The sequence below is a fragment of the Eriocheir sinensis genome, chromosome 2, assembly GCF_024679095.1.
Source record: "Eriocheir sinensis breed Jianghai 21 chromosome 2, ASM2467909v1, whole genome shotgun sequence".
NCBI lineage: Eukaryota > Metazoa > Arthropoda > Malacostraca > Decapoda > Varunidae > Eriocheir > Eriocheir sinensis.
In genome coordinates this window covers 1284287-1311151 of record NC_066510.1, presented here as the reverse complement: position 1 = coordinate 1311151, position 26865 = coordinate 1284287, and the positions used below count along the sequence as shown (strand labels likewise).

Genomic DNA, 26865 nt, shown 5'->3' with positions numbered 1-26865 from the left:
TCCTCAAGTTCCTAATCATGCTCCTTACTGTCATTTCTCCTTCTTTTCCTCTTCCTCCTCTTAAGGTTAATTATTCCGTATATCTTCAGGAGACACGATACTGTTTAATCGTTTCTTTCTTCCTCTTTTATTCTTCGTCTAAATATGATTGTTACTTACGCCGTCCAGCTGTCGTAGGCGTTTCCAAGGGTAGCTTAATGACCCTGGTAATAGTCTGAGCCTTCTTCTGTACTGCGAACGTGAAGAAAATCTCGTGAAAACCTGATGAATCTCCTTTTCTGCCTTGGGAAATAGTCGACACCAGCGTCTGAGAATACCGCCCCTGTTGAGTTAAGCTAAAGATCACATCCTCCCGTTGGTCTGATCAAGTCTGATGTCTCTTCCTGGGAGCCCGCTTGATACACTGTTTTCATTCGCTCTCTGCCCTGCCCAAGCAACTCTCTCTCTCTCTCTCTCTCTCTCTCTCTCTCTCTCTCTCTCTCTCTCTCTCTCTCTCTCTCCACACTTTACATGAGTTATCTTCGAGTATGTCTCTTTTGTAATCTCAGTCACCTCCCCACTCCACAACCATTTCTTTCCCTTACAAAACATACATACCAACTCTTCTCAGTAACTTATGCCTGACCTATATAGTGCATTTTCTCCGTTGACGGCTCATTATAATCATAACAATTATAATTATGCATGACCGTGTGGCAGAGATGGATGGTTATGGCAAACAGTGACTAGAAATTTGCAAATGAATAAGTATCGTCCCCCCTCCCCCCCTCTTGGGTGCTGAGTGAATTTACGAAAGAATCTGAAACGCTCTACATAGAAAGCTGTGCAAATTTCTGCGTTAAAAAGTTTAGTCCATATTCAATATAAATGAACATAATGGAGTAAGTGTGAGGTATAGAGGCGGGTGGGGAACATTTCTTCCGTGTACAGAATAAAAACTGGGACATGTTAGTGTTTTTCTATAAAGTCTGTACATATATTTCATATTGCATGCATTGCAGCAACTGAATAACCGAAAAGCACATGGTTTGTGGAAGAAAGACGGCAGAAAAACTCACCCACGCTGACGATTTGTGAGCGAGAAATCCGATGCTTTATAGCCCGTGCACCGGCTAAGCTCCGCCCCTTGCCTCGCCACCCGCTCAGGGCTCCCCCTCTACTCTTCCACCAAGGTTAAAGCCATACAGGTAACAGGCTGGGGGGAGAAAAATAAAAAAATAAAAAGATATCTGGAACACATTGAATCTTTGCATATAATGAGTGACATAGCAAGGAGACAATAATAAAAGCTATGTGTAAAATTCGTTTACTTTTCTGAGGCCTATGACACGATGCCGAGATATAAGAAGGGCACTCTGTTAGTCCTCATCACGATCGGTGTGAGACGAAGGCTCTTGGTCCTTTCGCGGAGGGTATATCTTTAAACAACAACAACAACAATAACAACCACCACCACCATCACCATCTCCATCTCACCATCACACCATCACACCACCACCACCACCACCACCACCACAACAACAACAACAACAATAACAACCACCACCACCATCACCATCACCATCTCCATCTCACCATCACACCACCACCACCACCACCACCACAACCACCACAACCACAACAACAACAACAACAACAATTGTCTTATCCTGTCTTCGTTCCTTATGATTATTATCCTGTGTGTGGGTGACGTTATAAGGATCATCAAAAAGAGGAGAGGGTTTTTTTGTTTGGGGGTGCGGGGTGACTACACATCGTCATTCTAATGGTCAGTACAATATTGTCATCAACAACACGTCAAAACAATAATTATAAAGTTATTACAGCTCCAAAAGTACCGTCGAGATTACAGTAATCAATTATGAACTAAAATTTTCGAAGTTAGTGGTTAGTGGTGAACTGGTTGGCTGTAGGTAGAGGGCTCTGACTTTGACTCTTACGGTCATTTAAGCTCACCTTTCACGAGCAACGCCTTTACGCAAAAACTACAACTGCAACTACGTCATCCGCTGCCAGGGCTCACGTTAAGGCAAAAATATCATGCTTTAAAATCCATATAACCCCGTCCGAACAGTGCTGTCCCATACGTTGTGAAGGAACGTGTGCTTGAAGCGATCCTTATGTCGCCACTTCTGTAAGGCTGTGAGTCGCCGAAAGGGCCGGGGTGTGTTGATCAAACTGTAGGCTACGGCTGATGTTCAGAGCTATAAAATTATTGTTATGAGTAAGGCGGTTAACATGTATGCAGCAGTATGCTACGTTGAGTCGAGATATTTGCCATTACAAGGCTTGACGATTTGAGGAGGAGGAGGAGGAGGAGAGAAAGTAGGAAGGAGGAGGAAGAGGAAAAAGTAGGAAGGAGAGAGGAGAGATAGCAGCTTGGTGTTGAGTTTTGCGAGAGGTGTCAGGTGTCCCTCTTCGCAGCGCCCGTACGTTGAACTGCACTTAGGGGGAACGCAGATAGAATTCCAGTTCGTCGAAAAATATCATCTTCATAATGAGCAAAGGCGGACATAGCGCTCTCTTGGCAGTGTTGTGAAGGTAGCGGTAGTAGCAGTGGTAGTAGTGGTAGTAGTAGTAGTAGTAGTAGTAGTAGTAGTAGTAGTAGTAGTAGTAGTAGTAGTAATATAGTATTTGTAGTAGTAGTAGTAGTAGTAGTAGTAGTAGTAGTAGTAGTAGTAATATAGTGGTAGTAGTAATATAGTAATAGTAGTAGTAGTAGTACTTGTTGTTGTTGTTGTAGTAGTAGTAATAGCATGGTATTGGTAGTAGTAGTAGTAATAGCATGGTATTGGTAGTAGTAGTAGTAGTAGTAGTAGTAGTAGTAGTAATATAGTATTGGGAGTAGTAGTAGTAGTAGTAGTAGTAGTAGTAGTAGTACTTGTTGTTGTTGTTGTTGTTGTAGTAGTAGTAGTAGTAGTAGTAGTAGTAATAGCATGGTATTGGTAATAGTAGTAGTAGTAGTAGAAGTGTTATTATTATTATTATTATTATTATTATTATTATTATTAGGCAATCGGTATCAGTCATCAGAATCAGTGATTCAATCAATCCGACTTTTCAGTTATTGTTCAAAATTAAATACTAAATGAATAACTCAGAGTAAAGCTGTCAGTCACTCAACCCAAGGCGGCGCGCCATGACTGCCTCTGACGATGACTGTACATGGCAGTGTACAACAGTACAAGCAAGCACTAACATGATCGCCGCTCAATCTCATGTCACGTACAAATTTCTCTTTGATGCATAACATAGACCATAGTACATACTATATCTGTTTTTTAAATTTATTGTAACTTCTCTATTGTATCATTTCTCTCTCTCTCTCTCTCTCTCTCTCTCTCTCTCTCTCTCTCTCTCTCTCTCTCTCTCTCTCTCTCTCTCTCTCTCTCTCTCTCTCTCTCTCTCTCTCTCTCTCTCTCTCTCTCTCTCTCTCTCTCTCTCTCTCTCTCTCTCTCTCTCTCTCTTTACAAATTAAAGCAAATAGGTATTGACGGTCAAGTAAACCAATGGATCGCGAATTGGTTGAGCAACAGACAACAAAGAGTAGTGACTGACGGATTTAACTCAGAGTGGGCGCCAGTCACTAGTGGCGTCCCTCAGGGCTCGGTTCTTGGCCCAGTGCTCTTCATTATTTACATCAACGACGTGGATGTTGGACTCAATAACCGCATTAGTAAATTTGCAGACGACACAAAGATTAGTAACTCGGTTCTCACTGACGAAGACAGGCAAAGCCTCCAAGAGGATTTGCACAAAATTTCAGCTTGGTCGGATAGATGGGAGATGCCCTTTAACGTAGACAAGTGCCAGGTCCTTTAAGTTGGAACGAGGAATAAGAAGTTCGATTACGAAATGCGCGGCGTTAAACTCAAAAGCGTTCAATGCGTCAAGGACTTGGGGGTCAAAATCGCGTCAAACCTCAAATTCTCACAGCAATGCATCAATGCAGCAAATAAAGCGAACAGAATGTTGGGCTTCATTAAAGAAACTTTTATTTAAGAATAAAGATGTAATACTCGCTCTACAACAGTTTAGTCAGACCCCACTTGGAATATGCGGTACAGTTTTGGTCTCCCCACCATGCAAAGGATATTGCTAAATTAGAAGGTGTTCAGCGTCGGGCAACGAAAATGATCCCTTCCTTGCGCAACAAATCCTACGAAGAAAGGCTTTCTACCCTTAACATGTTCTCTCTTGAGAAACGTCGCCTCCGAGGAAAACTGATCGAATGTTTTAAAATACTTAATGGTTTCACGAATGTAGACAGATCAACATTGTTTATGATCGATGACACTTTGCGCACGAGGAACAATGGCGTAAAACTCAGATGTAGACAAGTAAATTCAGACTGCACCAAATTTTTCTTCACCAACGTTGTAGTGCGAGAATGGAATAAGCTCCCACCATCAGTGGTCCAGTGTAACACGATTGATTCCTTTAAAAACAAGCTCGACCGTCACTTCCTTCAACTTAATATCAACTAGAGTAGAAATGCAACGTTTTGGAGTCTTCTGATTAATGTAAAATAACTTAGGTTTAAGGACAGACCACCAAGTCTGGACCATGGGGTCTGTGTGGTCTGATTTTCTATGTAAATCTATGTAAATATATGTAAATCTCTCTCTCTCTCTCTCTCTCTCTCTCTCTCTCTCTCTCTCTCTCTCTCTCTCTCTCTCTCTCTCTCTCTCTCTCTCTCTCTCTCTCTCTCTCTCTCTCTCTCTCTCTCTCTCTCTCTCTCTCTCTCTCTCTCTCTCTCTCTCTCTCTCTCTCTCTCTCTCTCTCTCTCTCTTTTCAATGTAGCCAAGATCAATATTGTTTGATTATAATAATAATAATAATAATAATAATAATAATAATAATAATTTATTATTATTATTATTATTATTATTATTATTATTATTATTATTATTATTATTGTTATCTCCTCGTTGATATTTCCACGTGGTTGCTTCGCTGAGGCCTTAGACGCCAGCGCTTAGAGCTTTCCCACGGTCGAGGTCTCGCCATTACCAGTTGCAGTTGATGTGTTTTGTGTTAACATGTTGGACAGTTTGAATAATGTTTCGCTGTTCCCGTCATGACTTTCCTATATTAGTAATCTTTCGTTTTCGCTCAAACGCTGGAGAATTCCTCCCCTTCCTCCCTTCCCCATATCCTCCCTGGCTAGTGCTACTGCAGCTGGCGCACCATCCTTCCTTCCTTCCTTCCTTCCCACCCCCTACTTCCTCCTCTCTCGCACATGACGCTGATCTCCTCCTCCCTCTTCCCTGTCCCCTCCCTCCTCCCTCGGAAAGTTAATGCATTCCCTTCCTCCCCGTCCTCTACTCCCCTGTCCCCCCCTTCCTCCTCCCTTACCTCCCTCTCTCCCTCCCCCAGTCCTCCTTTTTTTTTTTTTTTTTGTATCTCACAAGTTATTAGTTAGTCAATGGATAGCCAGGATAGGCACTGAAGTATTCTTTTATATTGACTAGTGACTACCGCTACCGCACTGGGAAAGAAAAAAAATGGGACCGCACTACCGCAACCGCACTACTCCAGAAAAAGTACCGCACTACTGCAACCGCACTACTCCGGAAAAAGTACCGCACTATCCGGAAAAAGTACCACACTACCGCACTACTCCGGAAGAGAGAGAACTACTACTACTACTACTACTACTACTACTACTACTACTACTACTACTACTACTACTACTACTACTACTACTACTACTTTTACTGCTACTACTACTACTACTACTACTACTACTACTACTACTACTACTACTACTACTACTACTACTACTACTACTACTACTACTACTACTACTACTACTACTACTACTACTACTACAACTACTACTACTACTACTACTACTACTACTACTACTACTACTACTACTACTACTACTACTACTACTACTACTACTACTACTACTACTACTTTATACTGCTACTACTACTACTGCTACTACACTACTACTACTATTATTATTATTATTATTATTATTATTATTATTATTATTATTATTATTATTATTATTATTATTATTATTATCATTGATATTTGCTCTTTTTATTATCAATGTCATTTCAATCCTAACTATTGTTGCCATTACACTGAGGGCAATACTAATGGTGGTTGGCTTTGCAGGGCGTGCGGCGGCGGCGGCGGCGTGGCGGCCAGAGTGCAGTGAGAGAGCCTCGGCGATGTGAAGATGAAGGCTGCCCCCGCCCCGGCCAGGGGTGTGCAGCCCCAGCCTTCGCCGGCCCTGTCCAGGCTACCAGAGTGCGGGACAGGGCCCGGCACGGATGTCGGCACGGATGCAGCTTCCAGCAGGGGTGGCAACCGGGAGGGCAGTGGTCGTTGGTCAGCGGCTATGCTGTTGCTGACACACGTAGTGGAGGTGGCCGCCATGGTGGCGGCCACGCTAGCCCATGCTCTGGCCCTGCCACCTCCCCCAGCCCCCCATGAAGCCCAACAGGCCAGGTCCCCCGCCGACGCCCAGGGCACGCTTACTGAGGCTAGACCTGGCACGTGGGGAGCCTCCGCCGTGGTGCTGCAGGCGGGCGTGGGCGGCGCTCCACTGCTGTTGGTCACCACCATCTCCTTAGTGTGGGCGGTGCGGGCACAGGACTTTTCCGGGAGGGCCACGGCCAGGATGCTGTGCTGGCTGCTGCACCTCCTTCAGGCGTCCATCTTGTGGCGCTTCCTCAAGGTTCACTTGGCATTCGACCCAAGCGACGTGGCGGAACTGGGCACACTCCGCTTTGTGCAGGTGCACGTGCACACGCTGCCCTTCTTAGTAGTGCACGTGGCCACGGTTGTGGGCGGCGCACCGGGCTCCAGCGTCCTGAGCCTATTACTGGCGGTGGCCATGGTTGTGTCAGGGGTGGTAGCCATCGTCGTGGCCACCACCGCCAGCCCTAGCTCCAGCCCGTCCTCCCTCACGCCGCCCACCATTACGCAGATTGCCCACCACCCTGTGCACGGCGCTGAGCACAGCCACGACGCGGCGGCACGCGTGGTGGTGGCCGTTACCACCTCCTGCGTGGTGTGGACCCGGGCCGTGGCCATGGCAGCGCTGCTGTGCCTACACCTGGCATGGGCCGGAGTGTTGATGGCCCTGCACTGGATCGCGGCCCTCGTGTGGCTCAGTTTGCAGAAAGAGCTAGAGCCCCCGAGCCTCGGCCCCTTCCGCAGAGCTCTGCGTCGCGCCTTCCTCGCCTACCTCCTGCTGTGGGACTGGCACGTCTTTCGGGACGACGCGTCGGCCCTCACCGTGTGTGCCCGGCCCCGCCTGCCCGCTGCTTACTACACCATCACGGCCATACAGAACGTGGCCATCACGGCCACCTGGTATAGCGCCACCAAGGTCACGCCTCTCGGGGTGCGCACCGCCGTCTTTTCCTCCGTACTGGCCACCCAAGCCGTAGCTCTGCTGTTGCTCGCGCTCTCCTACCTCTACTGTTCCTCGCTGCTGCCCGCGTGGCCACGCGACAAAGGCAATGGCCCAGCCACGGCTGCCTCACTAGTCACTCTCTCCGGCAAGTCCGCCAAGCCCGCCGCCCCACTCGCCTCCGCGGCCCCACACCACAATAATTCGTACGTTGACTTTAAGGACGTGGAGGAGGGCATCACCGAGGCGGAGGGACAGCCCGACACCCAGGAACCGTTGACGCCTATCAAGAATCTGCCGCCGATGGCTCACTCCACACCCCGCACGCCGCTACCTCTTGCCCCAAGACTCATGGCGACGCATCTCCCACCGACGATTTTCAGCTTCTCACACGACGCCCTACCGCCGAGGCTCTCAAAGTCCGAGCGTTCGTCTACAGACAACGGCTCATTTAATTCCAGGAATACCAACACACTGCCGACGCAGCTGGCACCTGAGTACGACGCGCTGCACCGCGCCCACGGCTCTTTCTCTGACAGCTTCAGCTCCTTGTCCTGCGGCACCACCCACCGGGTCACCACCACCCACGTTGCTCCGCCAGCCGCCGCCAAGCCCACGGCGCCTGCCCACTCCTCCTGCAGGAATGGCTTCTGTCACTGTAAATTGTTTGATGGAACTGAAGGGCATCGTGACTTTGGAGATAGAGTCATGGAGGAGGAAAGAAAGGAAGAGACACAGCCTCAGACATTTGTATCGAACAGTCCAGCGGGTGACGTGGACGAGCAGAAGGAAGTGAATGCTGTCTCGCTCTCCCTGCAGGCGGCTGACGGGTCCCCTGCTTCTGCACTTTCCCAAGAGCCTCAGGATAGTGTCCCCGCGTCCGATAGGGGTGCGCCTCGTGTGGCTGTGGTGCGGGGCGTGCAGAGGTTCCGCGTGGTCTGTGCCTCCTGCCTGCACGCACACGACCCGCTGCTGACACTTTGCCACGTCCTTGCCGTGCCCGAGGAAGATCTCTCACCCCAGACTCCAGAGAGCGTGGAATCTCCGGAAGTAGTGCTGGGCTCAGACAGGCCTGGGTCCTCCGCGGTGCTGGGCCCCCCCGCGCGGGTGTCCATGACTCGTTCCTGTGTGGGTCTGGGCGGCGGCTCCAGCACGGACTACCCCTCCGACACAGAGATGACCGCCACGGCAGACACACTCAGCTCCGCCTCGGCCGAGTCACACTCCACGTACACCACGTGGCCTGTGGGCCGCGGCCCTGGCATGGCCCGCCTACTGCAGCTGCACCCTGGCTCCCACGATTACGTTACAGCTTGGCTTAGGCACCAGCAGGCCCGGGGCCCCCGCCTTCCCACGCCCCTCCACCACCACCACCAACAGCCGCCCCCCGAGTCCTCCTACTCTGCCAGCCCAGAACCACTGGACCGCCGCCATCGCCGGTTTCGCCGCCGCCACCCGCGCCACAAGGATCCTCCTCGCCCACACCTGCTGCAGGATTTGGAGACTGTTGTGTGAGATCCCGCGTCTCTCTCTCTCTCTCTCTCTCTCTCTCTCTCTCTCTCTCTCTCTCTCTCTCTCTCTCTCTCTCTCTCTCTCTCTCTCTCTCTCTCTCTCTCTCTCTCTCTCTCTCTCTCTCTCAGTGGCAGCAGCCGCATATCTGACAAGACGTTTGTTGTCACAGCACCACAGTGCCTGGTGCCAGGTGGGTGGTGAGTACCACTAGGGCAGTGGTTCCCAACTTTTTTTTCAGGCGACCCTAATCATGCACCTCTAGACATGACCGCGACCCCACTAGTTTCGTTGTATATGTGTTATTATTATATAATAACACCATGTTTAATATTTTGATGTGGCGACCCCAGGAAAAACGCTTGGCGACCCCACTTGGGGTCGCGATCCCAGGGTTGGGAAAGGGGCAACTAAGGGCTGCTTATCTACGAAACGTGGAGAGGAGGGCAGGTAAGGTGAATATATGGTTTGCGAGCAACGATGTCTACTTCGCCAGGTTATTATCTCAGGGTATGGACGGGCTCCACTGCTCACGGGACACTGCCCGTCGCCGCCGCTGCCGCCGCCCAGCGCTGCGGGTGGTGAGTGGACGGAGTGGGCCACGTCCCTGGATAGAGTTAGTCATGTATCGCTCTTGGCCTTGTGCCTCGGAAACATTGTAAACTAATAAGCCTTACACAATACTTTTTATACTATATTTCAAAATAAAAGTTTTCTTGCGTTTGCTGTTTTTTCTGGGATCTTGAAGGTACAAAGAGAGGAACATGACACTACTGTAGCCATGTAGAGACATAAGTTCCTTGACTTCCTTCAACTATTATTTATTTGTTACCCCCAAGGAGGCCATCACGTCAGGGTCAAGAAGGCGGCTGACGGGCGGGAGGGGTCATGGGTGTGTGATTAAGGAGGGATTGGCCGGATTGAAATGGTTTGGACTTGTTTTCTGGACAAATAAACATTTAGTTTTCATTCTGTATGTAGGTGACCAAGTTGAACAAACAACTACACCGAAATATATGTAAGATTGTATTTCAAGTTTAACCCGTCACATCACATGTTAACAGCATGTGGATAGTTCTAGGCTCACCTGACTCCCACCTGACCTCAGTGCACGACCTGACGACATTAACACCAACAAATCACTGCATGTAATTATGGGATCAACTAGACAATGGGATGGCTGGGGAATGCAGAAATCACCTGACATCATAATTCTCACCTGACCTATATCAGAACAATTCCCCATCGATTTTAATGTCTTTCCAGTTCTTGTGGAGTGCACACAACAGAAATTTATATCAGTCGTGATGCCTTAACTGTGCAGCATACCTATAGATGTAAGGCAAGGGAAGGCAAAGTGAATCCGTCACTGCATATACATAATCTATGTAATGAACGAACTTTATGATACTGCTAGGAACCTATTTGGTCCACGCTTGTCGTGTGTGCGTGTGTAATTCACCGGCCTGATCACAAGTTGAGCTCGTCATCGCCAGCAAGTATACCCTCCCTATTAGAGCAAGCTCATAGTCGGCCTCTGGGTACTGGCGGGACTGTATGAGTCACACTGTGTGCACCTTAATTTCACTGGCTTCTAAATGAAGAAACACCTGGGTAGAAATTGTTTTTTGGCTTATCACAAATTATTATAGTAGCACAGTTTAGTGAACAGTAGACCAGATGATCTCTGACTGATTTAGGAAGAATATGGGTATACCGAACTGTAAGAACATCATATTATATATATTGCTTCATGCTGTTTACATGTAAGTTTAGAATTTTGTGTTGTGTTGTGTATCACCAACCACTGATATAAGTGAATGACAGGGTACATATGTAATGCCCTGACGAGCTTATTTTCTATCCTTCCTATTTCTCAACACGGCCTCTGCGTGTATCGAAATAACACGAGAAATTAATCAGGATCAGGGTATTCCCCGGCTGCCTGGGATTGAACCCGCGACCAAGCGTGACGGGAGAGGAGAGCCTAGAGTCCGCGAGTAAGGGTACCCCACTGTGGGTTATGGAGGCTCGGCGGGAGGCTCGTTCACATAAACTCTCTGGACATCGTGACGTCATTTTAGTAAACAAACTCTCCGCCTGGTCAGCCGTCAGACCTCCCGCTCGGACTCGCCTATGGGTATGGATTTCCCGTTTTCAGCCCCAGTGAAATACTCTCGATACGACTATTAACTTTTTATGGTGGACAGGGCGATATATGAACATAAATTAAATCTGCACGTGTTAATCAAGATCCATACGCCATCTAAAAGGAACAAATGTGTTCCAATAGTAAGGCATATCTGCATTTCCTTTATTTTTTTTTTTACCCAACCCCGACTACAAAACAAAGACCATGAAGGCCTACAAGAGTCTGCAAACCCAGATAATTTTCACAAGTGTTTGTTGGGTCGTATTGGGTTAGGCTTAGGATAGATTATATTTGGCAATGAGTTGAAGCAGCCGATCATACATAAGTACATATGTTTCCTCATTTTTGCATATTGTGCAAATGAAACTTATATTTCTGTTAAGTTTTGATTTGTTTGCTGTAGATTTACATTATTTGGTTTGAAAACATAACTAATTTTGAGAAGAGGGAAGGAGGAAGAGAACAAAAAAATAATCGTTTCCAAGAGAATTGCTTAAAAGACTAATCCAAAATTTACCAAAACTCACCAGAAAAAGTTTCATCCGTCTGTCTGGGACGGCCGGGTGTACTTCCGAAGTTTTACCAAACAAACACCATTTCACTGTTGACCACCACTGACTCATTATAAATCCCACATGAAAAAAATATATATATAATAATGTGGTTATATTAGAAAATGACAAGGGAGACCCTAAACAAGTAGATACATAAAAAAAGTGCGTATTTGTTCTTGTTTGGGGCGTAATGTTTATAAAGTAAAAAATAATTATCTGTAATGAAGTGCCCTCCGCACACCTTCCAGAGGTCAGGGTCTGAATCAATCAATCAATCAATCGGGGCATACGCCGGGAGGCGCGTCGCCTTGCCCACCTTACGACGCCAAGTCCGAGGATCCGTCCGGGCGAGTCTCTATGTAGGCCACCAAAGTCTAATCATACCAAGTCTGTTCACGCGCAAGAGAGGCGTGGCAAAGAGGTGACGTCATACTGCTTCGGTGAGTCCGAGGCATGGACGTAGAATTGGTGGAGTTGACACGGCCCGCTAATCCCATTCATTGCGGTGAAGCAGCCGAACTGTCATTTTCAGGGCCGCAAGATGAGGGATACCGCGGGTGAGAGCTCACGTCCACTACCTTAGTTGTTAACTCCAGACCCCATCTCATTCATTATGATGGTGGTGTTTTTGAGTACTGTACATTTATTGTTGCGGTAGATCAATTTCATAAATACCTAACCTGACAAGACCTGGCAGCCTTGCCGAGGCCATTAAGGGACAGGCTGACCTGACATCACCTGATACCTGGCAGGTGTCCACAACCTTGCGGCCCTAAAAATGACAGTTCGGCGGATTCACTTTTTAGGGCTGATGTCGACTCCACAAATTCTACCTCCATGGTCCGAGGACAGAAAACGGAGTAATTGATGGGTGACTTGTATTTTTTTTATATTTTGTCCACTGCATACTACCTTTTCAGTCATTCTATTATTTCTCTCTTAACTCCAAGTATACCGTTCTTATTTAACCAAAAATCATAATTCCACGTTTGTGTTTATAATTGGATGTGCAGCCACCTACACCACATTTATTTGGCATCCTGGTCCACGTCAACGGTGTACAACCGACCCCGTCTCGTTGCAGACTGACTCGGTCGGTACCAGCTAAACGGTACGGTACCGGTACCAGATTGCTCGGTACCGGTACCAGATTGCTCGGATTTATTTATTGGATTTATTGATCATTCTTCATGTCCGATTTTTTTTTAGGTTGCTAATAAATATTGTTATTGTTATTAGACTATAATCGAGCACATCCATAATAACTATACATGCTATTTTTTTATCGAAAAAATAAATATTCACTTCATTCAGAGAGAGAGAGAGAGAGAGAGAGAGAGAGAGAGAGATCACCACTCAGTGAGTGGATATCTCGGCGATATGAGTACTCGATCATAATCTAATATTATTTGATTTATTTATTGGAGTTACTGGATAATTCTTCATGTCCGATTCTTTTTCTTTTTTAGGTTGCTAATAAATATTGTTATTGTTATTAGACTATGATCGAGTACATCCATAATAACTTAATATATACATGCTATTTTTTTATCGAAAAAATAAATGTTCACTTCATTCACAGAGAGAGAGAGAGTTTTCTTTACAGGAAATTTATTTGGGAATTTCATCAGAAGTCATAGATAAAAAAAAAAAAAATACCCCTTCGGGTACCGGTACCGGTACTAACGGTACCTGAGTTTTCGGTACCGGTACTACCGGTACTCAAATTAACGGTACTTGCCCATCTCTACTCGGTCCCACGCAACCAAAGAGACTATACACCAAGAGATAGTGGTATGTAGTAGTTCCTCGGGCGTGCGGAAGTAGCGCCATCTATTGGGGCCCACCAAAAACATCACTTTTCAGGGGTACCTTTACTATTTTTTAAGTACCTGCCACAGCACCCTATCCAGCCTTTACTTGTTCTTTTCATTATTGTAAAATGATTTACTAATGGGGTAAAGAAAAATATATTTGTTCTTATGTTTTATTAGGTATTATCTACACTATCAATTTGTTATTTTAGGAAAAATATGGTGCAGAAAGCATTTGCTAATATATATATATATATATATATATATATATATATATATATATATATATATATATATATATATATATATATATATATATATATATATATGTGTGTGTGTGTGTGTGTGTGTGTGAGTGTAGCAAACATATCCAGTGCTTTATATACAAGCAAAGCATATAACATTCTATGCATGCTAGATTACTATAATGCCTTTGCAACTGTGGTAACCCGGATGTCACACTGGTCCTGTGTCCCAGGGTAATGGGTTCCCCAACACCACAGGCTCAAGGGCCAATTTTACGGAGATGAGCACCGAGGCCACACGCTGCTACAGCGTATGCCCAACCATACCTTTACCTTTTCCAACATGCTCTTAGCTGAGTAAAAATATCATACTAACTGTACAAGTGCCTAGATAATGGCAAGCATTGCATACTGTTTGACAGGTCAGAGAACAAAAGCTTCTAAGCATTACAACTGAAATAAACAACGGGAGACACTCAAAGCTTGTTAACTGAACATGACCCGATTTATAACAGGCAAAACCAACAATGGTGCGTTATATACAATAAAAACTGTATAAAAATGTTGCAAGGCACATCAATATAAGAGCAAAGCATCATAAAACATGCTGAAATACATGATGGAGGATATCAAGAAGGTAACACATGAGTTGTCTTAAATGGAACGCAATAACTTGGTGGTCCTGGGAGACAGCCGAGCCTGGAGGTGAATATGGGATGTAGGACACGGTATGATCTCACAAGCTCTGACCTTGGTGTCAGGGTCATGAAGATGTTAAGTTCAGTAGGCACAACCATGCAGGGGAGGCACATATGATAAAAGCAAATGAGACAAAATAAGGCAACTCATAGTGTAAGAAAATAGCAGGAAAGTTATGCTGCAGTATGTGACACACCAAATTACAGGGCAGAGAGTGATATGTATTTCATAGGTTACATCAGTAAACATGTAGCATTTATTGCAGGAACCACACATTAAAGTTGGATGTAATAAAATATATGTTTTTAGCACACATTAAAGTTGGATGTAATAAAATATATGTTTTTAGCACACATTAAAGTTGGATGTAATAAAATCATTTGATATGAAACTCCTTGAACTGGCCAACCAAACAAACCACTCTCTGACCCCCCCCCCTCCAAAAAAGCATTATTTTTCACAAGGTTTATGAGGCATTAGTCAAGAATATCAACTGCCATTACTTTTTGTCAAAAAAAAAAAAAAATCATACCTATGTGATGATGTATATCATATAAAACAGAAAAAAATTGCATGCTGTAATACAAACAAGATTACTCCTGGAAGCTACATTAATGATGCCAGACACGTGATGATAGACACTTAGTGTGATGAAATTACATGCTGTATTTCACATGAAACCAAGCCAAGTGTCACTGCAGCACATATTAGGTAAGGCAGACACCAAAAGCTTGTTACCTGAACAAGATTAAATATAACAGGCAAAATCCACAATAACGCATTGTATACTGTTGGGTAGGGCAGAGAACAGATGCTTCCAAGCATTACACCTGAAATAAACAATGGCAGATATTCAAAGCTTGTGAGCTGAACAAGATCTGATTTATAACATGCAAAACAAACAATGGTGCATTACATGCGATATCTGGCAGAGGATTCCTTGCATTACAACTGGAAAGTGGCAGACGTCTAAAGCTTGTTAACTGAACAAGATCTGATTTATAACAGGCAAAACCAACAATGGTGCATTGAAAGCCACTCATTAATTGGGGACTCACAACATGGCTTTCGAAACAACAGATCCTGCCTATCAAATCTATTAACCTTTTATAACGACCTCTTCACTGTTTATGACGTAACCAAATCACTGGACGTAGTCTATCTTGATTTCCAGAAAGCGTTTGATAAAGTCCCGCATCATAAATTACTTTACAAATTAAAACAAATAGGTATTGACGGTCAGGTAAACCAATGGATCGCGAATTGGTTGAGCAACAGACAACAAAGAGTAGTGATTGACGGATTTAACTCAGAGTGGGCGCCTGTCACTAGTGGCGTCCCTCAGGGCTCGGTTCTTGGCCCAGTGCTCTTCATTATTTACATCAACGACGTGGATGTTGGACTCAATAACCGCATTAGTAAATTTGCAGACGACACAAAGATTGGTAACTCGGTTCTCACTGACGAAGACAGGCAAAGCCTCCAAGAGGATTTGCACAAAATTTCAACTTGGTCGGATAGATGGGAGATGTCCTTTAACGTAGACAAGTGCCAGGTCCTTCAAGTTGGAACGAGGAATAAAAGTTTGATTACGAAATGCGCGGCGTTAAACTCAAAAGCGTTCAATGCGTCAAGGACTTGGGGGTCAAAATCGCGTCAAACCTCAAATTCTCACAGCAATGCATCGATGCAGCAAATAAAGCGAACAGAATGTTGGGCTTCATTAAAAGAAACTGTTTCTTTAAGAATAAATATGTAATACTCAAGCTCTACAACAGTTTAGTCAGACCCCACTTGGAATATGCGGTACAGTTTTGGTCTCCTCACCATGCAAAGGATATTGCTAAATTAGAAGGTGTTCAGCGTCGGGCAACGAAAATTATCCCTTCCTTGCGCAACAAATCCTACGAAGAAAGGCTTTCTACCCTTAACATGTTCTCTCTTGAGAAACGTCGCCTCCGAGGACAACTGATCGAATGTTTTAAAATACTTAATGGTTTCACGAATGTAGACAGATCAACATTGTTTATGATCGATGACACTTTGCGCACGAGGAACAATGGCGTAAAACTCAGATGTAGACAAGTAAATTCAGACTGCACCAAATTTTTCTTCACCAACGTTGTAGTGCGAGAATGGAATAAGCTCCCATCATCAGTGGTCCAGTGTAACACGATTGACTCCTTCAAAAATAAGCTCGACCGTCACTTCCTTCAACTTAATATCAACTAGAGTAGAAATGCAACGTTTTGGAGTCTTCTGATTAATGTAAAATCACTTAGGTTTAAGGACAGACCACCAAGTCTGGACCATGGGGTCTGTGTGGTCTGATTTTCTATGTAAATCTATGTAAATGTGATATCTGGCAGGGGAGATAAATGATTCCTTGCATTACAACTGGAAAGTGGCAGACACCCAAAGCTTGTTAATTGAACAAGATCTGATTTATAACAGGCAAGACCAACAATGGTGCATTACTTGCAATATTTGGCAAAGTATATGGAAAAAATTTCTTGGCATAACAAGAGTAATACTAAATAATGGCAAATCCCACGAAGTATCTCTTCTTTTGACAAAGCCTGTACTCTTTGCTGCAGGGCTGTCAGAGTCTGTCTGCTCCAGCCAATATTTACTGAAATACCCCTGAGTCATGAGTGATGTGTTGAAACTGAAGGCAAGTGAAATACTGTGCTTAGAAATCTATTAGCATTTGGACTTTGATAGTATAAGGCCAGAGCAAACCTCCTCTCTTGTAACCTATATCTCCTACTAGGCTTAAATCTTGGCATCTTGCAGCATGTTGAACCTGACCTTAGAAAAAATCCACCCCTATTGGATCTAAAAAAATTGCTGGCTCTGGGCAAAAACTGCCCAGGAGTTGTAACAGCCTGGGCTTTGAGATGCCTTGCCTCCCGGCGCAGACGGCAGACTTGTGTGCAGCAATTTTCACTTTTCATTTCTGAAAATACACGAAAAAATATTTAATCACAATTAATCACAATTCTAAATAATAAAATATGTGCATGTAATTGCATTATTTTCAGTGCTATAAGGACAGTGAATCTAAGCATTGACATTATGTCTGCACACCAGCTTCGATGGAAGGCTTCACTTAGATTGCCTGACAAGAGTAATATTTTCAGGAGATGGGGGAGAGGATACAACTGGAGACTCTTGACAGATATAATGTCAAGATCTACAAGCACCCATTTACCATGTATATCTTTGATGTTCAGTCCATACTAAAACATTTGTCAATGTGTTGCCACACTAAAAATCTAAAAATTCCCTGTTTCTGCAATGCTGGTCATACCTAAGCCCTGCTAAACCACCCAAGTGAATCAAGAATGAGTTCCGGGGGGCAGCATGAGCTAATACTAAATGGCGACACTATAAAAAAATTGCCTGCATTATGACGGGCCTGGGCCGACCGCCAGGCCCCTGAAGAAAACCTACCGGCGCTATAGGCGGGTGGGGGAAAAAAAAAGGATCACATCAGAAGAATGGACAAAGGTTTGTTAGTGGCACTTCAAGGTTATGCTACCTCTTCAAAGATTGGCCAGTCAAGGTTTAAAGTGGAACAGGATAAACAAGAAACAGGTAGGTATCTGTGGACACTAATGTTACTATCAATTGCCAGCCTATGGCAAAATTTGAACCTATGCTATCAAGAACATAAGACCCATGTGCTGATCACTCGACTAATCGTAACGGTACTACAACCATAGAAACATAATAAAGAGTTTAAATATATCATTCAAAATGTCAACCTTTTTTCAAACCTTTTTTTAAGATATGTAGCCTACTGGTGTAACAGTTAAATATTGAACTCAATTTGTATGCAGAGATGTGAGGTATGTTATTAAGCTGTAATGTTTCCAACACATTAGTTGTGATTAAAGCAACACGGAATAGTAACTAAAGAGGATAAATTATCACTGAGAACAAGAGGTTCCTTACTATATTGTGGTGAGCTTGATGGCCGAGTCGAGTTACCTCCAACCCCATCAAGTTCACACCCTGTTGAGAGGCAATTTTTTTATCAAAGTGAGAAATGGATGCAAATGGTCACTAAAATTAGTTATTATACTTGGTGTCACATATTTGGGCCAAGAATTTAGGGAAGGACTCCCGGACTTGGCGTCACTGATGAGATAAATGATCTTGTGCACTCATTGGGCTATAATATATACATTGTTATAATGTGTATTACTGTCTTGTTACTATATATTACCTACTGATAATAGAAATACATGTCAGGATTAATCATTAAATACAAGGAAAAAAGAATCATGTATGGAAATTGTGAACTCTTAAGTTCATGTAACAAACAAGGTTTATTATAAACAAAAAAGGTTGGATACTTCAGATGTAAAAGATTTTTGGATATAACATCACCCCCTTCCTCCATATTGGTTCTTTAAAGCAAGGGTTGACTACAGCTGATTATTATTTGCGGCAGGTTACACAACACTTTTTTTAGTGCAAAGCATCTGGAAATCAATGATCATTATAAGGAATACTTCTCATGAGTAGCTACTAAAACTTGACAAGCTAGAGGGATGCACCATCAGACTGTAAAGGATAGATATATTATAAGACATAGCTACATTGGTGGATCCAAGGGGGGGCCCAGGGGGCCCAGGGCCCCCCCCCCATGGTCCTGAGTGATACAGGAAAACTAGCTCAAAAGCGCGCTGCGGCTAAAACAATGCTTTGGCACAAAGCCAGGCCGTTATACCCATTGATTTAGGTCAGTCCACCAGTTTTTCAAGACCAGGACTGCCGAGAATGGCTAATCAGTAATGCTAATGCTCCTTCCACCCGCAAAAAGTCTGACGTCCCCCCCCAAACTCATTTCCTGGATCTGCACCCAAAGACATACCGTAACATGGTTCAGTGATCATGGACCAAAAAAAAAAAAAAATGTTCAGACAATCAATATCCAATCATTTCAGGATACACAAATCAGCATCCATATGAAGGAATTCTACAACTTAAAAGTGATGTTGAGCAGGGCATGTGTTAAGCGACTTGCACAATCTATTTTGTGAAGTCACAATTAGATTAATAACACAACAATCAACAAACACTGGATGGAGTATTCATACCAAAATCAGTACATGGAGCTGGTGCACTGCAATGGGGAGCACATTCCTGCAGCTCAGCAAAAGGGTTGGATGCTACCACGTACCTCAGGGGGTGGCTAAATGTCTTCACCCTTGGCCTCTTTCTTGGTCTCTCCCCTTCAGCTGCCACATTCTCTTGGATGATATCGAACGTGTTCGGATCCTTTGGGATGTGATTGTGTTAGATGTGGAATAGCATATGACAGTGGAACATGGAAGGAAAGAGTACGTCCACGCGGTAAAATATAGAGATGAGGATTGCACTGCATTAGTTAAGTGATTACAAGAGGTAAATTGAAATTCTTTGGATACTGAAAGGATGTACGGGGACAACTGGGTGAGAAGGGAGAGAGATGTAGATTTTGATGTTATATAGCTAGTTACACCAATGAAGACTTAGGACATACATATTCAGAAAGACCACAATTTTGGTTGCTAGACGGAAAAGCACGAGATATCAAAGTGCCAGGACATTGAAGGAATTAATAATAAGAAAAGCAACAATAATTAATGAGTATAAATATATTTCTGATATTTTTGTTTATTTTAATACTAGTATTAGAATTTTCAAACACTAATATAATAAATAAATATTGATAAATTAATGAAAATAAATAAATTACACTAATACTACCACTAACAATATTAACAGCACTGCACCTAATAGACTGAGCAATAAACTGAGTCTGAAATACAACCATAATTGAACTGTCTGAGTGTTATGTGAAGCTTGCTCCATGCACCATGATAGGAATGGCATAGATGCATGCAGGTTGCTGAGATACTTACAGTCACCAGCCACTTGTAGATATGGCACCAAAATGTGTTGGAAGCATTGGCGGCCAACTTCTATTTATTTAATTATTATTTTCTTTGGTAATTATTGAATCACTCTGCACCTCGAAAATACGATATTACGCCTCCATATTGTACTTAAGGGACAAAATACATTTCCCGTATCGATAATATTGTTATGCCGGACGTGTTACTTGGGTTCCGTGTCGCCGTCAGGAGACTCCGTGGGAGGGGAATATGTAAAGACTTTGCACCGCTTCTGTAGTTTAATATTCTTCCTCAGTAGTACACTTCATTCTGACTCTTCACTTACCACTAGCTTACTATGACTGGAACTAGCCGCTCTCTCGCCCTCTTCTCCTATATATATATCCAGAACAGTACAGTCTAGAATGTTACAGTATATTTTAGATCATACAAGAACATGTAGCTAAAGTATGTGCGAGTTGGCAACACTTCCCGCCTGGCGCCTGGCCGCGCCCCGCGGGGCCCGGACGAGGCTTTGCTCCCCGCCACCCTGCTCGCTTCTCCTGGAGCCTTCTAGAGGCCTATGGACGCCGGGGGAAGCTTCCAGCACAACACTATCCCCCCCTCTTAATTGTGATCGTCCCTATCACACACTTAACTATATACAAACATAAGAGAATTAATCAAAAACATAATAATCGTCGTATCGTTGTGGACGCCTGCGTTGTCTCTGTCTTCTGCTCGGTGCCTCATGCGCGTCTGTCTCCTGGTGCGCCTCGTCGACGTCCGCTTCTTGGGGTGTCCCTGGAACATCTGCCGAAGCCGGGAGGTTATCTCCCTCGGCTGAAAGGTCCAGAAGGCCTATGTCGTCGTCGACCTCCTCTCGGTCCTGGACGTCCCTTGCGTTTTCGTTGGCTGCTGGGTGTCTGTAGTTGTTCCTAGTGTGTTTCCCGGACCGTGGTACCTCCATAGCCGGTTGACGTGGCCAACTTTCGGCTTGGTCCTTTCCGTTCTCCGGATTCGGTAAGTCACGTCGGAGAGGCGTTCTAGCACAGTATAAGGGCCTTCCCAGGGGCTCTGTAACTTCGGAGACTGTCCTTTCTTCCTCTGCGGGTTGTAAAGCCAGACTTGGTCTCCTTCCTTGAAGTCAACGTGGCTTGCCCTCATATTGTAACCGCGCTTCATGGCCTCTCCGGAGAACTTCAAGGCACCACGGACTTGATGGTGCACCTCTTCCAGCCGTTCCTCTAGTTGACGGGCAAAACTGGAGGCGTCCCTTGGAAGGCTTTCCCCAGGAGGCCTTCCTGTCAGTAGGTCCACCGGCAATCGCAGCTCACGTCCAAACATCAGCTTTGCCGGTGAATACCCCGTAGTCTCGTGGGCGGCAGACCTGTAGGCCATGAGGAGCGCAGGCAGCTTCTGATCCCATGAAGACTGATCATTGTTGCACTGCTTGGCCAACTCCTGGCCCAACGTCCAATTAAACCTCTCCACCATTCCATCTGACTGTGGGTGCAGAGGGGTGGTCCGGGTCTTCTTGATACCCAGAAGCTTGCAGCACTCAGCAAGACCTGTTGACTCAAAATTCCTTCCCTAGTCGGAATGGAGCTCGTTAGGCACACCGAAGCGACAGAAGAACTCCTCCACCAAAACCTTGGCGATGGTAGTGGCTTCCTGGTCAGGGATGGCGTAGGCTTCCGGCCACTTGGTGAAGTAATCCATTGTGACGCAGATGTACCTATTTCCGTTCGTCGTCAGAGGCAAGGGTCCTGCTATATCCACTGCCACCCGTTCCATGGGGGCTCCAACCTGGTATAGTTGCAATGGGGCACGGTGACGCTTCTTGGGCCCCTTCTTTGCACAGCACACCTCACACGCGTGACACCATTCTTCCACGTCCTTCCTCATGCCAACCCAGTAGAACCTTTGGCGCAGGCGACTCAGTGTCTTCTTTACCCCAAGGTGTCCGCTGGTGATGCTGTCGTGCATTTCTTTCAAGACGCCTTCCCGGGACTTCACAGGTAGCACCGTGGACCAGTAGTGGTCAAGACCATCATGAGAGACCCAGCGTCGCTGCAACACCCCGTCGTCCATCCGAAGAGTATCCCACTGAGTCCAGTAATTCTTAGTGGTAGGGCTTTCTCTCGAGATTACTTCCCACCCAGGTCGCGTTGACGACTGACTCAGCCACTCCATAATTGGTCTCAGATCTCGGTCCTCCCGCAGCAGTTTTCCCAAGTCTTCCCATGGCACCTCCGCTGTCTGTTCCACTGTAGTGCGGCGGCACATATTCTGGGCGCTTTCCCTCTGGAGGCAATGTTGACACTCAGGTAGGCAGGGGCGCCGGCTCAAGCTGTCCGCGTTACCGTGTGTTAGTCCAGATCGGTGCACAATAGTGTAGTGATGCTGCTCTAGTTTACCTATCCAGCGAGCAAGCTGGCCCTCAGGGTTTTTCAGTGACTTCAGCCACCGCAATGCAGCGTGATCCGTGCGGATGGTGAAAGTTGCACCGTACAGGTAAGCATGAAAAAAGTCAAGGCTCTTGACTACTGCCAGGAGTTCTTTCCGGGTCACGCAATAGTTTTTCTCGGCTGGAGTGAGCTTCTTGCTGAAGTAGGCCACAACCCGTTCCATGTCGGCACATGCCTGGGATAGCACTCCACCAATCCCCTCATCACTGGCATCACAATCCAGTATAAAAGGCTTAGAGGGGTCTGGGTAGGTGAGTACGGGCGAGCTGATGAGGGCCTCCTTGAGCTTCTCAAAGGCAACCTGAGTTTCCGCTGTCCACTCAAACTTGCGCCCCTTCTTCGTCAGGAGGTGCAGTGGTGCAGCAATCGTAGCGAAGCCTTTCACAAACCTGCGGTAGTATGAGCACAACCGAACCTCCGCAGCTCCTTCAAGTTGGTGGGTGTCGGCCAGTACCTTACCGCAGCCACCTTCTCAGGATCAGTGCGTACTCCAGCCTCGCTCACGATGTGTCCCAAGTATTGGACCTCCTTTTGGAACAGACAGCATTTCTTCGGGCTGAGCTTAAGGTGTGCAGCTCTAAACCGGGCGAAAACCTCTGATAGCCTTTCCATCTCCTGCTCGAAGGTCTGGCCAAAGACAATCACGTCGTCGAGGTAGATGAGTGCCGTCTTCCAGTGAAGTCCCTCCAGCACCCTCTCCATCAGCCGCTCGAACGTGGCCGGCGCGTTGCATAGGCCAAAGGGCATGACCTTAAACTGCCACAGGCCTTGACCGTAGGAGAAGGCTGTTTTCTCTTTGTCCTGTTCCGCCATTTTGACTTGGTGATACCCAGACTTCATATCCAGTGTTGAAAACCACTTGGAGCCCACCAAAGCGTCGAGCGTGTCGTCGATCCGTGGGGAGTGGGTATGAATCCTTGATGGTGAGATCGTTGAGGGCTCGGTAGTCCACGCAGCACCTGGGGAACCGTCCTTTTTCCTGACGAGCACTACAGCAGACGCCCACGGGCTGCTGGACCGCTCGATTAACCCCTGTTGCCGGAGATCATCCATCACCTCATCCATCTCCTTGCGACGGGCTGGTGCCATCCTTCGAGGAGCTTGCTTCACTGGGCGGTGGCTACCTGTGTCGATGTGGTGCTCTACCAGGTCCGTACACCCCAAGTCCAGGTCTCCTGTGGAAAACACATCTGCATTCCTCACGAGAAGCTCCCTGAGCTGTTCCACTTGGGGCTCCTCTAGACACTTGGAGCTCCTGTCAAACAGGTCGCGCAGGTAGTCAGGCAGCTCCTCCTGGGGCTTCGTCAGGGTTCTCCTGCAGACACAGGTTCTTGGTTTCTGGTCGATCTCTTGGCACAACCCCACCATGGTCCCTTGTTTTATTTTCTTTGGACTGAAGGAGACATTGGCCACGATGACAGGCACTTCCGCTGCAGCAGGGTCTACCAAAGTACTGCCTACAATCACCCCGTTTTCTACCGGGCATCGACTTCCACTCTCTACCACACATAGGCTAGCCGGGGGGGCACCCGTAATTTGACAGGGTAACAGCATCTCCGACCTCGGAGGAATAATGGTGGTGTGCTTGACCGTCACTGACAGGTCTTCCTTGTTCACAGTCGTCAGTGGCACCCTCCTTCCTCCTACAGTCAGCTGCTTAGCGCGGAAGTCCAGCTCGCACCTGTGGGAAACAAGATAATCCATACCTAGGATGCAGGGGTCCTCCATGTCGGCCACGTACACAGAGAGGAACTCTTCCTTTCCTCCGAGCTCAAACTTCACGTCCACTGGGCCTCTGAGCTCTGCGTAGTGTCCTGTGACTCCGCACAGTCGATGCGGCGTCTTAGGAAGCCGACGATGACTCACCACGTCAGGCCGCACCAATGTGCGTTCCGAGCCTGTGTCGACGACCACAGGCCACAACACTCCGTCAACCTTGCCCTCCACTTGGCAGCTTGTCATGGTGGTTCTCCTGCACACTGATATCTTCGGGGCATGTACAGGACAGACTGGTCGTTGCCCCCGTGAACCAGTCCCTCTTAGTTTCCCGAGTGATGGTTCCTCGTTGGGGGCACATTTTTCCGACACTCATTCTTCCAGTGCCCCTTTTCTCCACAGGTCCAGCACTTGGGTCCTTCCCTGGGCTTCTTCTTAGCGCCACCTTCATATTCCTTCTTCCTCTTATAGCATTCGTTCTCCTTGTGCCCAACCTTCTCGCAGTACCAGCACGTTCCTTGGAACCTGTCTGTGTTGCTGACAGCGCCCTTTCGTGCCCTAAAGCCAGAAGTCGAGTCGTCCCTGAAGCTTGACAAGCTAGACCTAACAAAGGACTCAAACTCCATGGCACGTGCCAGAGCTTCCTGCATTGATGTTGGCTTAGCTTGGTTCACTTGTATCTTCAGCTGAGGGCTGTCCAGGGTATCAATGAATTGATCACGCAGCAAAACCGTCAGCAGGTCAGGGGTGGCACCTGGGTATGCCTTGTGCGCCATGCTCTCAAGGTCCTGAGCGAGTTCCTGAAGAGACTCGCCGCGCCTCCTGTTGCGGGTTCTGAACCTAACCCTGAAGAGCTCGTTCTGGTGCTTATTCCCATATCGTTGCTCCAGCGCCTGTGCCAGCCCGCTGTAGCTGCCCTTTGTCGCATTGTCGAGCTGAGCAAGGACCTCCAGCGCCGCCCCTTTCAGGCTAGTGGCCAGCTGTACCGCGCACTCTTGGTCATCCCATCCGTTCCGAGCTGCCAACAGCTCAAACTGAGCGCGGTAAGCCTCCCAGGAGACCTTGCCATCAAACTCCTGAGGCTTCTTTCTAACAGGCGAACCCAGCAGACTCATGGGGCTGGCGGAACTTCTTGCGGGGATAAACTCAGGCGAAACAGGGCTCAAACTACCCCGGACTTGCGTAGGAGAAGCATCTTGGGTACAACTAGCCCCTGCAGGCACTGGCTGTCCGTTTCCAGCCAAGCAGTCTTCAAGGGCCTTCACTCTGTCACTTACTTCTAATATTTCTTTGTGTGTCGTCTCTTGTTGAAGATTTGTGTGTTCTTTCTCCACTTCTATCAGGCGTTGTCCCAAGTTCGTGGTCACATCAGTCATTTCTCTTCGCACTGATTCACTGCCATCTTGTACTGCTTTTAGCTGTAGCTGTAATCCTGTGAAGCGATCTTCTAGCTGTTCTTTGAGTTCTTGGAGTGTTCCTTCTTGTTGATGCTGTGCTCTTTCTTGTTGTTCTTTGAGTTCTTGGTGTGCTTTTTCTTGTTGTTCTTTGAGTTCTTGGAGTGTTCCTTCTTGTTGATGTTGTGCTCTTTCTTGTTGTTCTTTGAGTTCTTGGTGTGCTTTTTCTTGTTGTTCTTTGAGTTCTTGGTGTGCTTTTTCTTGTTGTTCTTTGAGTTCTTGGTGTGCTCTTTCTTGTTTCTCCCCCTGTAGTCTCAAGGCTTCCAAAAGTTCAGTCAACATGTCGTCCCTCTGGGCAGCTTGGGAACGAGTCTCCATGGCGAAAAAACAAATGGCTACACTCCTGACACCAGTGTTATGCCGGACGTGTTACTTGGGTTCCGTGTCGCCGTCAGGAGACTCCGTGGGAGGGGAATATGTAAAGACTTTGCACCGCTTCTGTAGTTTAATATTCTTCCTCAGTAGTACACTTCATTCTGACTCTTCACTTACCACTAGCTTACTATGACTGGAACTAGCCGCTCTCTCGCCCTCTTCTCCTATATATATCCAGAACAGTACAGTCTAGAATGTTACAGTATATTTTAGATCATACAAGAACATGTAGCTAAAGTATGTGCGAGTTGGCAACACTTCCCGCCTGGCGCCTGGCCGCGCCCCGCGGGGCCCGGACGAGGCTTTGCTCCCCGCCCCCCTGCTCGCTTCTCCTGGAGCCTTCTAGAGGCCTATGGACGCCGGGGGAAGCTTCCAGCACAACAATATGAAGGCGGAAAAACTTAAAAGTAATGAAAAAGTGGTAAAGGTAGTGAAAAGGCATATTATATATACCGACGATGTGTTTACATGGCGACGCCATTGCAATGTGAGCAGCGTTGCCAACGATCCGGTTAGCAAAGGTACGCTAGGTTAGCAATGGTACGTTTTGTTAGCGATTTACCCACGCATGAGACCAGGTGTACCACGCGTGGTTATTTTTTTT

At 46.3% G+C, this 26865-nt stretch overlaps 1 protein-coding gene across 2 annotated transcripts in view; it reads left to right on the top strand.

Moving 5' to 3' along the window:
• LOC126998406 (uncharacterized) overlaps positions 1–9613 on the top strand; it is a 136979-nt gene extending 127366 nt beyond the window's left edge. For both annotated transcript variants that reach the window (XM_050860053.1, XM_050860063.1), the window contains one exon: positions 6136–9613. In XM_050860053.1, the coding sequence (XP_050716010.1) occupies positions 6200–8896 (2697 nt within the window). In that variant the 5' untranslated portion in view covers positions 6136–6199 and the 3' untranslated portion in view covers positions 8897–9613. The remainder of the gene's footprint in view (positions 1–6135) is intronic.
• The last annotated feature ends 17252 nt before the right edge of the window (positions 9614–26865 follow it).